This window comes from Microplitis demolitor, chromosome 4 (genome assembly GCF_026212275.2).
Source record: "Microplitis demolitor isolate Queensland-Clemson2020A chromosome 4, iyMicDemo2.1a, whole genome shotgun sequence".
Lineage (NCBI taxonomy): Eukaryota > Metazoa > Arthropoda > Insecta > Hymenoptera > Braconidae > Microplitis > Microplitis demolitor.
In genome coordinates this window covers 15,785,222-15,800,707 of record NC_068548.1, presented here as the reverse complement: position 1 = coordinate 15,800,707, position 15,486 = coordinate 15,785,222, and the positions used below count along the sequence as shown (strand labels likewise).

At 28.4% G+C, this 15,486-nt stretch overlaps 1 protein-coding gene across 4 annotated transcripts in view; it reads right to left on the bottom strand.

Moving 5' to 3' along the window:
- Positions 1-8,486: 8,486 nt before the first annotated feature.
- Positions 8,487-15,486, bottom strand: part of LOC103577665 (neurocalcin homolog) — a 122,470-nt gene continuing 115,470 nt past the window's right edge. For 3 of the 4 annotated variants that reach the window (XM_053738832.1, XM_053738834.1, XM_053738833.1), the window contains 3 exons: positions 13,655-13,773; positions 10,657-10,860; positions 8,487-10,582 (listed from right to left, as the gene is read on the bottom strand). In XM_053738832.1, the coding sequence (XP_053594807.1) occupies positions 10,382-10,582; positions 10,657-10,860; positions 13,655-13,773 (524 nt within the window). In that variant the 3' untranslated portion in view covers positions 8,487-10,381. The remainder of the gene's footprint in view (positions 10,583-10,656; positions 10,861-13,654; positions 13,774-15,486) is intronic. The other variant, XM_053738835.1, reaches the window with a different exon arrangement.

Below are 15,486 nucleotides of genomic sequence, written 5' to 3'. Positions count from 1 at the left end.
ATAGTAAATGAATGAAGAAATTTTTTTTTCTAATATAAGAGAACATGATAAATGATGATTTTAAAAAAAATTATGGTTGCTTAATATTAATATTGAGTAAAAAAAAGAAATTGTTAGTTAGCAAATACACTGTTTAGCAATAAAGAAATTTTTTTAAGAAACAATTTTTTTCTTAAAAATCGTTATTTTCATTAAGCGTTTTTTTTTAACTTCCCGCTAAGAAAATCGACGATTTTCAAAAATTTCGGGAAGTTATTGTTTTCACCCCGATTTTCGAAAATCGAGTTTTCATCAGATGTCGACGTTTTGAGGTCCTAGGAAGATATTCTGACTATTTTCAGAATGATGTCCGAGTGTGTGTATGTATGTGTGTGTGTGTGTATGTATGTAAACTCTTCGTAACTTTTGAACTAATGAATCGATTTGGACGGTTGAGGTGGCAATCGAAAGAGCTTGTTGGCCTTCAACTTTCTTGAAAATTTCAGATTATTTGATCGAATAGACTCGAAAATATTGGCGAATTACCAAAAAAAAAAAAAATTTTTTTTGTTTAGTTTTTTATTGATTTCTCAAAAACGACTTATACGATCGACTTCAAAATCTAATCAGCTCTAGAATTCAATAAAACGCGCCGATTGCCACGTCAACTATCAAAATCGATTGATTAGTTCAAAAGATATCGGCGTTGAAAAGTTAAAAAAATAACATTTTATGTTATTTTTTCCGGATAAATCATAATATAACGTACTAAAATGTGCCTGATATCATCCTAACTTATCTTTTTTATGGTTTCTTTCGATCATATAATGTCATCGAACTTGGTTTTTAGTTCAAATCATATTATCAACAAAAAAAATCGATAAAACGTAGTTTTTAATATTTTTATCGGATATTTCATATTTTATTGTTTCTGACATGAGTCAAAATTTATTTAAATCTTGATTTTGAACCCCGACATTGATTTCTGCCTCAATACACTTATTTTACTGAACAAAATCAGGAACTAAATTTTAAAAACCGCTTCATTGATGATTTTCGATTCTTAAATTTTCAAACTTCAGCATAACAGGTAACTTGTTAGAGCTTGAAAAGATCATAAAAAAACAATTGCATGTGATAGCATTTTCGAGCTCGAAGAGCTCGAAAATATATCTACACTAATGTTTTCAAGCTTTTTGAGGTCGAAAACAGCGGGAAGTTTTGGGGCTGGCCCGCAGGGTCAACCGACAGACCGATTTTTTTTTTTTTTTCAAAAAAAAATTTTATTAAATCTTATTAACAATGCATTTATTTATAAAAATTATTTAAACTATGCAAGTAAATTTTTTTTTCAATTATTGTTATGTAGCTTTTAATAATAAAAAGAAAAAAAAAACAAAAAAAAAATAAACAAATTTTACTGATTCCTCTATTTACGTTTTTTTTTTCAATTTTTTAGATTGTTAATAAAGAAGTAAAAAATCGAAATTTTTTAATTTTTCTAACGGCGATCTTTTCTAAAGCCTTTCAAGAATAGTTCCAAGAAGTATAAAAAAAATCCGGAGTTTTTAATTTAGAAATAATCAGGGTTTTTATGTAAACTTTCAACAAGTAAAATTAACTAATTAACAAAAGCATAGTTGATTAAAAAATCAGGATAAAAATATTTGTTCTCTAGATTATTATTGATTTATGTGTTTAGAAAGTACCAACTTTTTTTTATTCCTTAATATTTGAATTTCATCGACTCTGGGTTCATTCTGAAAACACTCTGATTTCATCCTGCACTCATTTTGAGCCCATTTTGAAAAAAATTTGATATCATTCTGGACTCACTTTGGGTCCATTCTGAAAACACTTCGATTTCATTCTGGATTAATTCTGAAACCACTTTGGTTTCACTCTGAAAAAAGGGCACAAAACCACTCTGGAAACATACTGGATTTAGAATGTTCACATTCTGACTATGATTTCAGAGTGTTTCCAGAGTGGGTTGAAGGTCGTAAGGGATAACAATTTTAAATATCGTCAGGAATGAAATACTGAAGTAAAGATATAATAGAATAAAACTTTATACCTGGAAAAAAACAGAGGAAAGAAAGAGAAGAACCAAGTGATTTTTACTACCAATATTTAATTATAATTTTAGATTAGTACATATGGAATCGGTAGAGAATGATGAAAGATTAATTAAGAATTAGGTAAATAACAGATATAATTTATATTTATCTATTATTAATCAGTTTAAATACGAGAGAGGTTAAACAGGCATAAGACACCGGTATAGAGACACGGTCGACTCGCGCCGCCACGTTCACACATATGTATATATATATGTGTTTGAACGTGTACTTGGCGCGAGACACGACCGTGTCTCCGGATCACGTAAGCATTAGGATAGATTTATCTCTTTATAAATATAATAATTTATCTATGTTCTACTTCATTAATAATATTTTATTAGTAGTGTAATATTAATTATATTTAGTAATATTTCAATTAAAATTAATAATAAATAGTTTTAAAATTATTAATAAAGTTATTTTCAAATTTAAATAGATAAGATAAAAAAATTTACGATTGGTAAGTGACAAATTAATATTTATGCAATGAAAATTCAATTTAAAAAAGCACATTTACTTCAATAAAACTGTAAAGTTTATATTTTATAATTGTCAAATTACTATTTTAATTAGATAAATTAAAAAAAAATAATAATAAATATTATTGGTTAGAGCTTTAAGATTCACATACCCGAATAGTACTTATTGCTATTTAAATGAGATTATTTGAAGAAAAGAAGATAAATATCACAAGATGAAAATGTAAAATTTACATTACATGCTTTAAATATTATTATTGATGGAGACAAAGTATTTAAAGAGTTGGAGTAAAACTTGTCAGATTAAACTGTAAATTTTAATGTGAATCTAGCAATACTTCAAGGAAATGTATGAAAAATTACAGTGTGAGATAGTAATTTTAATACATTGTGAGACTGCAATATTTCACATTCAAAATGTAAAACTTACTGCACAGCGCCAAACTGTAATTTTTACAGTTTCGTTTGCGAAGCGCTGCGTTACTATTTGGAAATGTAATAAATATTCGATAGAAAGTCAACTATTCCTGATTTCTTTTTTCCGTGTGATTTTACAATTGATGACGTTAATCAAGCTCCTATGAGTAAGTGAAGATCAATGCATCCATTGAATAAATAAAGATTTCCGTCTCCATAGCGTATATTTAATATTTCAGAATTAAATCATAATTTACTTTATTTTAGTTGAAATTGTACCGAGTGGTTTTCCAACAGCGAGAAAAAATCCAATTTTAGTACCAGTTAGTAATCAAAATGATTCAGACACCACAAAAAAATAATTATTTTTAAATAAACTGGGAATTAAACTGACCTTTACAAATAAATCAACTGTGCAGCCATCTTTAATAAAAACAAAAAATCAGACATGTATTTAATACTCAAAACCTTGATAGCGTAATTACAACGCTAAATGATCACGTAAAATTTGAAAGCTGTACTTTCAATAACCGCATATTTAATATTTCTAAGTGCAGTTGTAACAAAGAAAATAATGCTTAAGAGCAAAAAAAATTATAAGTACTAGTCGGCTTTTTAATTATTGATAATACAGTATTGCTAATTGTAATATTAAATTTAGTAAGAATTTACGGCACCTATTTCAAATGAAATAATAAATTTTCTCCTTTAACTGTTAATTTAAGAAAAACTTAATAAAATATACGTAGAAAATCTATTTATATGAATAACACAATAATACTATTAAGCTAATACGGTATGACTATTGAGTGATATTAAAATTATACATAGTGTTTTCTATTATTTTTATAAAAGATAATAAATTTTATTTTGTAACTGTTAGCTTGAAAAGATTTCTGGCTTTTTATTTTTATTATGAGATTATTTTTATGTAAATGTTTTTTAAGCCCGCCCCGACCAGCAAGAACCTCGGCTTCGCCTCGGACTTGCAAAAGTCGGGTCCCCCTCCCCCCACCTTTGCGAGGCTTCGCGAAGCCTCGGCCATGATATCACATAAGCCAGGAAATCTAACTTTCTGGCCTAGGGTTGTAATGTACTATTTTTCACAAATTTTTTTTTTCAATTTTTTTCAACCATTACTGTTTTTGATTGAAAAAATAAAGCTTGTCGCTAAAAAAAACTTTTTGACACTAAAGAAATGATTGAAAACCAAAGAATCGCTCTTTATGCGATGTTTGACAAAATCGATAAATTTAAAGCTTCGGAACACTAAGGAAGAAAAATTGCAGCGCTTTGAAATTTTCAGGGTTTTTTCAGGACACTGAGGTTGAAAAAAAAAACTGACGGTATCCTTTGTTCATTTGTTATATCCAAAGTTATATCAAGATCTCCGAATATCCTTAAATATGCGAATTTTTACCTGTTTTTTAATAAACATTATCGCTTCAAACAAAATTTTTCCAAAAAAAAAAACCACTACTTTTATCTTATAGATAATTTTTTCTTGTTTTGAAAACCCTACTTCCATTCTCTGTACGATTAATATGCCCGGAGTTATTGATTATCAAATCCAAAATGGACTTTTTTGCTTTGATCAATGATAACTCGACGCCAAATTATCGTAGAGACTTTTTTAGGCTGGCAAAATAAAGAACATAAAATTTTCTAAAAAAGTCATAAGGTCAGATTATTAAAAAAAAATTATTAAAGCCCATAAACTTGTTGGAAGACGAGCAAAAATTTTGAAAATTTTTTTTTCGTCGGCTACAATTTGTTTGTTTATTTTTACTCTACGACCATTTTTCACTTAAGAAGTGCATTATCTCAGCCCTTGTGTTTGTCTCCCAAGCCGAAGGCCGGTTCGAATTACTTACTTTCTTCTCTTGGCTGGCAATATAGTTTTTTCTTTTAGCTTCTTTGAAAGAAAATCTTGCGAGTATAATTTACAAAAGTAGTGATTATTAAAAATTAGGGGTGTGCGAATAGTATCCGAATCGAATATTTCGAACTATTCGAATAATTTGAATAGTACGAATAATTATCCTTTGCTCTTAAACTAATCGATTTCGATGAAAAAGTTATCTTGTTCGAGTTACTTGACTTAATTGGAATCATTTTTGCATAACTCATTACTAAAATGATAAAAATTTGACTGAAAAACCATTGTTATAACAAAAAGTCTGGCCATACCCGGAATGATAAAGTATAATTCTTATTTTGATTCGAAAATTCTTTTTTCCATAAACTAAATAAAATATCTTAAGGTAAAATTTTCTCAAATTTCTAATATATGACCTTCTGCAATAAGTTTTTACTCCACGAAATTTGTACTTTGTATTATCTGAATTATACAGATATGGAGCCGTTTTTCACAAGACAAACTCGACTTTTTTGTTACGGATAAATAACTTTTTTTCGACTTGGTTTAGCAAGTCAAAAGTAAGACGAATGACTATCGTGATCGAAGTAAAGACGAATAAGTTCAAACTAAGACCAAAAAATACAAATTAGTTGAAATAAGTTGAATCTAAGATGAAAAAAGTTCAAAAAGGTGAAATCTTATCGAAAAATCGTTAGCAAATCGATAACTTCAAAAGAAAATAAGGCAAAGTGAGCCTGAATCAAGTTTTATTTTTGATCCAAGTAGTAAATGAAAGACACATATCACTGAACAATGGGCAGTCAAAGTTAAAGCTTCTTAAATAAGCTAAATGATAAATGTTAGATTTTACATATACGATTGTTGATTTACAAGTTATTCAGAGTTAAACTCACATTAAACTTCTTGACAACACTTTTACAATTTTTCAAGTTAAAGAATTTTCAAAAAAAAAAAAAAAAAGGTAATGATCAAAACCACAAGATTAATAACGGAAATTGAAGCTTGTTAAATTTATGTCCAAGGGAATTTTCGAACCAAACTAAAAAATATACCTTTACATTCCGAGTATGGCCAGTTGGAAATTTTTTCACAACAATGGTTTTTCAGTAAAATTTTGATTATTCTAGTAATTAGTCATAAAAAAAAAATTCGAATTAAGTTAAATAACTCGAACAGGATAACTTTTCTATCAAAATCGATTAGTTTAAGAGCAAAGAATAATTATTCGAACTATTCGAATGGTTCGAATAATTCGATACGATTCGTGTCGAATAATTCGTAAATTCGAATATTCGTATACCCACATTAAAAATGTAGCATGAGTGATTACGGTGTGCACTTCAACTTTCCAAACATTTTTATCTGACTGCAAATACTGAATAAGGAAATTTTTAAAAACAATGATCAATTTTTTTTAACTACTTTTATATTCATTCATAGCTAAGTATGCCCTTATCGGATTATGAGTTATAATTTCCGAGCAGCATTTTTGAGCTGCATCTTATTTTTACTTTAAGAAATTTAATATTTTACTCCCAAAAATTCTTTGAAATGTCTCTTATTTGTTTCATAATAGTCTTCGAGGCATTTTTATTTACGTAGAGTAAAAATTTTCATTTTGAATAATTGAAATGCACAACTCGTTTCTTGATCACATTACAGATTTTTTATTAATCAAAAAAAAAGTTATCAAAGTCTGATGAAAACTACAGGGGTTCCGTAACACAATATTCATTGACAAAACAATCACGCCACAAAATAGTTATAACAAACTGATATTGTAGGCGTCGTGAGATTAAATAGTGTAAAAGATACGTGACATACATAATCTATATGTCACAAATATAACATATACCCGTACAGTAGTTTTTTTCAAAGCTTGCACCAGCCTGCTCTCAAGTTCGATAGTTGCTAGCATTACCATTCACCTGTGTGTTTTGCTCCAGATATTTAGGGCAGATTTAAATTGCAAATGTTATGCTAGCCTTAAACAAGAATTTTGGTGGCTATTATTCAATTCTAGAGGAAAATCGGCGCCATTGGCATGTTGAATCTACCTTAAGTTAAAACTCTGCTTACAACTGGTAGGGGAAGAAATAGTATAAGGAGTATTGCGCGTCTTGAGCAGATCTTGAGCAAGTCATGCGCAAGTATCTGCTGCAAGTTTTTTGGACGAAAAATGCGTCATAAACTTTCAGCTGCACCATGTTAGGAATATCTTCAATATTCTTGCCTACAATATCATGAGTTAATCATGCTCAACTTTCAAGTCAGTTTCCTCCTGCACAATCTTATGCAAGGCACATACGTAAAAGAAGACACTAGTAGCTATGAGCCTTGCACTTAATTACGTGTTACTTGGTTACATAATATATATGTCACATACATAACATATATGTGAATGGTTATTTTGTTGTCGGATATTTTATCGTGACACCGAGTACAGGAACTTGTTAGTATATCACATTATATCATGATTTGCATCAAATTACTTGTTACGGTATATTTAACGATTAACTTTATTCATTTATCTAAACATCACAAACTTTTTTTTAATATAGCTTTTAGTATGGGTATAGATGTACTTCAATCAATTTGTTTTCAACTCACTTTATGATTGATTATATAGTATGAATAGTTGTTTATTAATGTGCTTAATATTTCTTATTAAATGTGCACAGAAAAAAAAATTATCGACTGAAAATAAATATAGTCTTGATTCAAGAAAATTTTTTTGAAAGCCTCTAATTTCTTGGATTAAGCCACGAAGTATAGATACCAGGAGTCCAAACGTAATGTTAAAAGAATGGTATCAATTTAGGGGATCGGATATTTGTCGGTAGAGCGCGCTATTTTTCAAGGAGTACACATTTAAATTTACGCGGGAATTCTTGTTGCTACTGGACAGCTCTAAAAAAAAAAATATTTTGAGAAACTTGGAATTAAATAAAAGTTTTAGAAAATTTTTGGAAACTTTTCAAGTGTTTCCAACCCAATAATATCGAGAAGCTTAAAAGATAATCTGCAAAGTTAAAAACATCTGATAATAATAAGTAATAATTCAAAAATTACTAGGCACCAAACCATTTTGATTTTTAAAAAAAGTAGATTAATGCTAACAAAAATTCGAAAGAGTTGAATTTATAGTTTATTTTTAATATTTCCATGTAAAAGTATTGAAAATTGTCGTTTTGAAAAGTTATTAGTAAAAATGTTTTTAAAACTCGTCGAATGCCTATTTATTTCCGTATCACGATAAACACACGATGAAAAAAAAAAAAAAATAACTTATTGTTAAACATATTATTTATAACAGTATAAGTTACAAATGAGAATGTTAAATTATTATTTAAATTAGAATGATTTTGTTTTATTTATAGTTAATTCAATTTATTTTTATATTCACGAGCCAGGTCAGCCAATGCGTATTTACACGTAATAATAATAATAATAATAATAATAATAATAATAATAATAATAATAATAATAATAATAATAATAATAATAATAATAATAATAAAAATAATAATAATAATAATAATAATAATAATAATAATAATAATAATAATAATAATAATAATAATAATAATAATAATAATATCGGTACGTTCTGAATACTTGCGCAGCCAGTGGCAAAAAAAAACTATGATCTGGGTTCATTTTTGTGTACACAAATAATGTGAAAAATCCTATACCGTTCGGACTCCTGGTATCTATACTTCGTGGATAAAGCAAAAATCTCTTCTGACCAAGACGAATTTTCTTTTACCGACAAATTCCCTTGGCTCAAAAAAATCTTGACTTGGTTCTTGAAAACGTCTGTCTTCCAAAATATTTTCTTGGCTTAAGATAACTTCTTTTTCTGTGGGTATCATCGACATAATTATGCGTAAATTTTTTTTTTTAATTTTTGTTTTTATTTGCATAAATTTAGTTGCTGATTTTATTCATAACTGTTCTTTCCGTATAATAAGCCCATACAAAACGATTTAACAAGTTTTAATTTAAAAAAAAAACCGTTTGCCATATATAGTTTAATGTTTATTGAATGATTAAAGATAAATTCCACAATTTGATGTCTCGCTTTTCGATTCTTTTTTAGTGTAGAGATAATAAGACTTCAAAGTTATAGAGAAATATTATTAGAGTGATAATCATCAGCAAGAATTATTTAGTTATATTTAGAAGATAAAAAGATTTCACTCAAGAACAATTGTTGACATTGAAGAACAATTATTTTGAAAAATTTAGTAAGCTTAATATACATTTTTTTACTCTAATTTTTACTGCTTGAAAACGTTTTTCTAAATTTTTGAATTTTAATGTTACTCAAAATTGTATTTTTTTTTATAAATTTAATAAGTTTAGCCAATTTGAATAGAAATAAATATAGTCATTTGTAAGTTTATTATTGAGTTATTCTTTACTCGTGCTTTGACGGAAATTTGCGCATAAAATTTTCAGGATATCTGTTTTTTAATAGTGGCTTTACTTATCTTCAAATTATCAATGAAATATTTAGACATGACATTTTTATCATGGCTTTGCTTTTACGACTTTTGTACTATATTAATCACCTTATTTCCAATATTAACAGATAATGAAACATTGAGTATCAAACTAAAATACATTCTGAACGCCAATAATACTAGATAAAAGTTTGATCGTACTTTAATTTTCTATATAAATTATTAAATATTGCAAATTGTAGTTATATTGACTTATATCGACTTGATTTGATTTATGTATTTTTACTTAAATAACATTATTCGACTCCTATACTGTACCTCTCAAAAACGATCGCATGTATTCGTTTTTGAAAAGGTTTTCTATCCCAATCATCCTAATAACCATTTATTACAAGAACTGCAATAGAATTGATAATGTATCGACATAATTATACTTATGTATCAAAAAAGGATCGTTGATTAGCTTTGGCATTTAAAAGTTTACAATAAAACTTGATACATCTAATAAATTCCGAAGCTTAAAATATTAAATATATAATGTATATTAGTGTTTGTTTGTCAATAAGTTTTTTCCGCAAAAATTTTAAATGTGACGGAACGACTGGACTAGCCTTATAGACTAGTTTGCGGTTTGCGCAAGCGCGCTAGACCCAATGACTCTGAGACGCAGATTCGGCTTAAACTAAAAAATGAATATTGATGCATACAATTCTATTGAACATAAATTATCATAGAAAAGCCTATAATTTATTATGATAAGCTATGCAATATTAACATATTCTTTTAATCTTTCTCTAACTTAATTTACAAATTTATTATATATTATTTGCCAAAGTATAAGAAACAGAAATAACGTATCTCTCATAACTTGTGCTTTCAACAAGTGAGCAAGGTTCCATCATTAAAGATAAAAATTGACTCTTCTATGATACTAGTCATTAATTGGATTAATTATTAGTAAAATCATTGAGCCGGACCCTAAATTAGGGACATAAAAGGCATTATTGAATTAATATTCAATTGTCTAAGAGCTCACTGAGCCTGTGCGCTTGGGTCACACTGCAATAGTCGCACGATAGAAGGGTCACTTTTTGCACCTTCTATAAATTCATCAAGAGATAATTTTCCATCTTTATTTTTATCCATTTGACGAAATATTTTATCAGTTCTTTTCTCAGGAGTAGATTCATCTTCTGGCATTTTCATTACTGTTCCTACCATCTTATAGATCGCCTACAAATGAAAAATTTATTCATTAATGAAAATCAATAGACAAAGTTTCATATTAAAATAAAAAACCAACATACTGTAACAATCTCGAGCATTTCTTGTCGAGAAATATAACCATTCCCATCAAGGTCATACATACTGAAGGCCCATTTTAATTTTTGTTCCAATTTCCCACGAGAGGTGACACTTAGAGCACACAAAAACTCCCGAAAATCAATCGTACCATCTCCATTTGCATCAAACGTTCTGAAAACATGTTCTGCGAACTGATAACGGATATCCTACTTTATTAACACAATAAGTAATAGTCCATACGCTACCCATTGCTTTTGTCTCTAAGTTGAAAATTTTATGGTCTACGGGATTTGATGACAATCAAGTGCTGCCAGATCGTGGGATATTTTTACCCCTTCTCGTGGTGAAATAGCATGGAGTGTAATGTCAGGAGGGAGTAAAAATATCCCACGATCTGGCCGCACTGCTTCGAGGAGTGTCGACGAGAGAATTCGCCTCTAGTCACTCGAAGCGAGCAAACGTATTCAATCATGGCATTCCAGAAAGCTACAGGTTTAGATTATTGCTACAGAAGTAATATTTAAAACAGTGTAAGATATTACTCGATATTTTATTCATTATTAATAAGGTCCCGGGAAAAAGTGATTTTGTCTAATTATCTATAATTATATATAATCATATCTACCTCCATATATAATTATGCATGACGTTATATATAATTTGATCTGATCATGACTGACCAATATATTATGTCTCGAACTATGTATCAAACTATATATAGGTCTATATATAATTAGATCTGATCAGACCTGAATTATATCTGCCCATGTATGATCATATATAGGCTTATATACAACTATACATGAGTTAATATATGACTAGATCTGATCCGATTTGACTGATATAAACCCATATATGATCAGATATAGGTCTATACATAATTACACTAACGCAATAAAATAAAAGAACAGAAAAATTTTATAAATTTTTTAGTGATTTTTGGAAGGCTGTAACATTGTGAAAAATAATCTTATTGAGATTTAAAAAAAAGCATTTTATAGCTTGAAATCTCTAGTTTCGGTGAATTTTTATCAAAATTTTTTGAAAGCTCCGGTTATTTCGCAAACATGAGAAATACTGCGAGACAAAAAATTCATAAATTTTTTTTTTCTTTTCCGAAGAGCCCACGGACCGTGGAAAAATCTTTTTAACTAAACCAATGCATAGGTCATTTAGCAAATTTATTCAGCTTCAATTTGGCTTTTTTTTTTAACCTCGTAAGACGATTTGTCGCAGAGATATCAGCCTTCCAACAAGAAATGATCTTTTTGGCTTTGATCATCGATATTTAGGGTACCAATAATCGCATAGTAAATTTGAGGGCGGCGTTAAAAACTTGAGTAAATTCCCTAAAAACCCACTCATCATTTTTGGAAAAAAAATAATTTTTTATTTTTAACGTCCATTAGAAGTAAGTACAACAAAATGACTTTTTTTGGTTTTTTAATAAATCAACCATTACTCTGTAAATATCGATGAAAAGACTAATGTTGCCAGAAAATTTTTTAGCTTAATGTACCTCCAATAACCCTGTAAATTTCCAAATTGATCTATCGAATGGTTCTTTAGGGGTGATCGATCAAAGTTTTGCTAAACAATTAAAGGAACAAGTTTTGTTCCTTTAATTGTGTAATCATAATCAAAATGCAAAAATCATTTTTTTTACTTTTCTTTCATTTTTGCGTTGGTTACTCAGTAAATGTGAGAGTAAGAGAGAAAAAACGAAAAATTTCCAAAGAATGTAAAAAAAAGTCAAAGAAAACAAAAAAATTGAAACTTGATTTTTGTGTGAGGCAATTTTTTTTTGAAACCCCTCTCGGAGTTAGTTTTCGAAAAAAATACCAATGGTGGGGGATTCGTGAAACTGTTGGGAACATTTATTCCAAAGTTCAGGTCTGTAAAACTTATCATGAAAAAAAAGAGATTATTTTTAACTCTGACCACAATGAAACCCGCCCCCCGCCCCCTTGGAGTTGGTTTTTGAAGAAATACAGATGGTAGAGGATTTCTAAGATTGCTAAAAACATTAATGCCAAAGTTTACGCCTGTAATTCTCATTATATCAAAACACAAGTGTTTTAATCTTTGACCTCAGTAGAATCCCCCTCGGAGTTATTTTTCTAAAAAAATATGAATTGCGGAAGATTCGTAAAATTGTTGGGAAGATTTGTGCTAAAGTTCAAGTCTGTAAGACTTATGATGAGAAAAAGGGAGTATTTTTAACTTTGATTACACTGAAATTCCCTTTGTTGGTGTTTGGAAAAAGTACAAATGATAAGAGATTTCAAAGATTGTTGGGAAATACCCCAGTAAAACCCCTCTCGGAGTTAGTTTTCAGAAAAATACTAATGGCAGGGGATTCATCAGATTGTTGGGATGATTTGTACCAAAGTTCAAGCCTCTAAGCATGATAATACAGCAACGGGAGTATTTTTATCGTTCTATCTACTGAAACACCCCACGGAAATGCTGAAGGAAATTTATTTTCTCCATTAATTTTGGCATTGAGTATCTAGATGACGATTCCAATGTTCATTACGTCCGACAGACGATTCCGACGTTCATTACATCCGACTGACAATTCAAATTTCGACTCGGGAATTTTTGATATTTTTTCAAATAAAATCAAAATCGTTGGAACAAAAAGCTCGAAAACAGCAGGAAATTTTGGAGCTGGCTCATAGTGTCAACCATTTTCCAGATTTATTTAATTGAAAGAGGAAATAAATATTAATAGAATATTCTCGCTATCGGTAATCGTTTATAGTTATTATATTAAGGTCTAATTAATTATATTGTTTATACCAAAATAAAACTGGCCATATTTATATAAACTAAACCTCATATTCAGAATTTTTGTGCCTAAAAAAAAGTGAAACCGGCCTCAAATCACGTAGACTATAAAATTTTTAACTTGGAAGCAAGAGCAATGGCTGGCGCATGGACTATAGAGATAAAAAAAAAAATTAAAAATAAAAAGTTAAAATCTAATTTGGTTACCTTAGAAGCATCACCATAAGGAAAAAAATTTCCATAAATTTTTTTAAACTCTTCCACACTTAAATGTCCACTGGGGCAGTCCTTTAGAAATCCTTTATACCATTCTTGAATTTCAGCATCTGAATGAACAATAAAATTAATTTATTTTTATTTCTTATACAAAAAAAAAATAGTTACATAACAATAGATCCGTAGGCACAATATACGAGACATGATAATCCAAATAGAATCCGAGGGTAAAATAACTAAATGAAAAGTAATTTGACAATATAACTCAATATAACACTTATCAACTTACAAACTAACTTATTAATTATCTTTCATTAATGACTAGCTATTACCACCCCGCTTCGCCAGGCATTCTGTAATATTAAATTACTGTATATTTTATCATTGGTCTCAACATCCTAGCACTAACCGTTTGAATATCCGTAAATATTCTTTTTCTTTGGCACTTTTTAACGTGGAAAAAGGCCATTCGGCAGCCGAAATGGAAGTGGATTTCTCATTATTTGATTATTTCATCCTTTCAAATAAACATTAATAACAAAATAAATGTTTTTTTTGACATTCTCAAAAATTCCCAAGGTTATGGAACGAGAAAAATTATCAAAAAATTTTAAGTTAGATGCAAAAAATTTTAAAATTGAAATTACAAAATTGAAAAAATTATCGGAATGGTAAGTTGAATCGCAAAAATTGCAGTTGGAGAGAATTAAATTATCTACGAAAAAGTATCCTGTGTTTTTTACTATAGGATTAATAGTTGATACAAAATAAAATAAAATAATCAGAGTAGAAATTTCAATAATGGCAGATCAAAGTGTCATACTAAAAATCAGTCATATACATACATTGTCAGTAAAACAAAACTGAATATACATTTTTGAATTGAAATATTTGGATTTTATGTGTTACACAGCAATAATATGAATTCAGTCAGTTTCATAAATTTACTAAAGAATACAGTAGTTACACTGTAAAAAATTTCGGTGTAAAAATGGATCTGGAGGACTTTACGCAACCGTGTAGTGTAAACTATCGGTGTAAAAATTCCCTCGGTGTAAATTTTCCATCCGTATGATTTTAACACGGTGTAATCTACTTTTCTACACCGTTCCGTGTTACTCGGTGTATTCCCGAGAAAAAATGTTTATATATAATCATACATAATTATATATAACTATATATGATCATATATAATTATATATAATCTTGTATATATATATATCCATATAGAATTATATATAATTATATATGATGATATATGATCATATATAATACAATGTTTAAACGGAGAAAGTCATATGTCGCGTCATATATAATTATATATAATATTATTCCGAGAAATTTTTTTCATATAGAATCATATATCATTATATATAATCTTAAACATATACCCATCCCGAGAAAAAATGTTTATATATAATCATACAAAATTATATATAACTATATATGATCATATATAATTATATATAATCTTGTATATATAACCATATATAATTATATATAATTATATATGATTATATATAATACTATTCCGAGAAATTTTTTTCATATAGAATCATATATAATTATATATATCCATATATAATTGTATACAATCGTTAGGGTGTTTAAAAAAAAAATTTTTTTTTTTTTCATGGTATTCAAAAATTGAAAGTACCCAGTTTTTCAATCAGTTGAATTTCATATAATTTTGTGAAATGATTCAATGTTTCCCAAAATTTTATATAAGTTTTTTTAAATTTCACATCACAACAGAAAATCAAAAAATTTGAAGAAACTTAATAAAATTTTATATAATTATCATCGAGGCCGACAAAAATGAA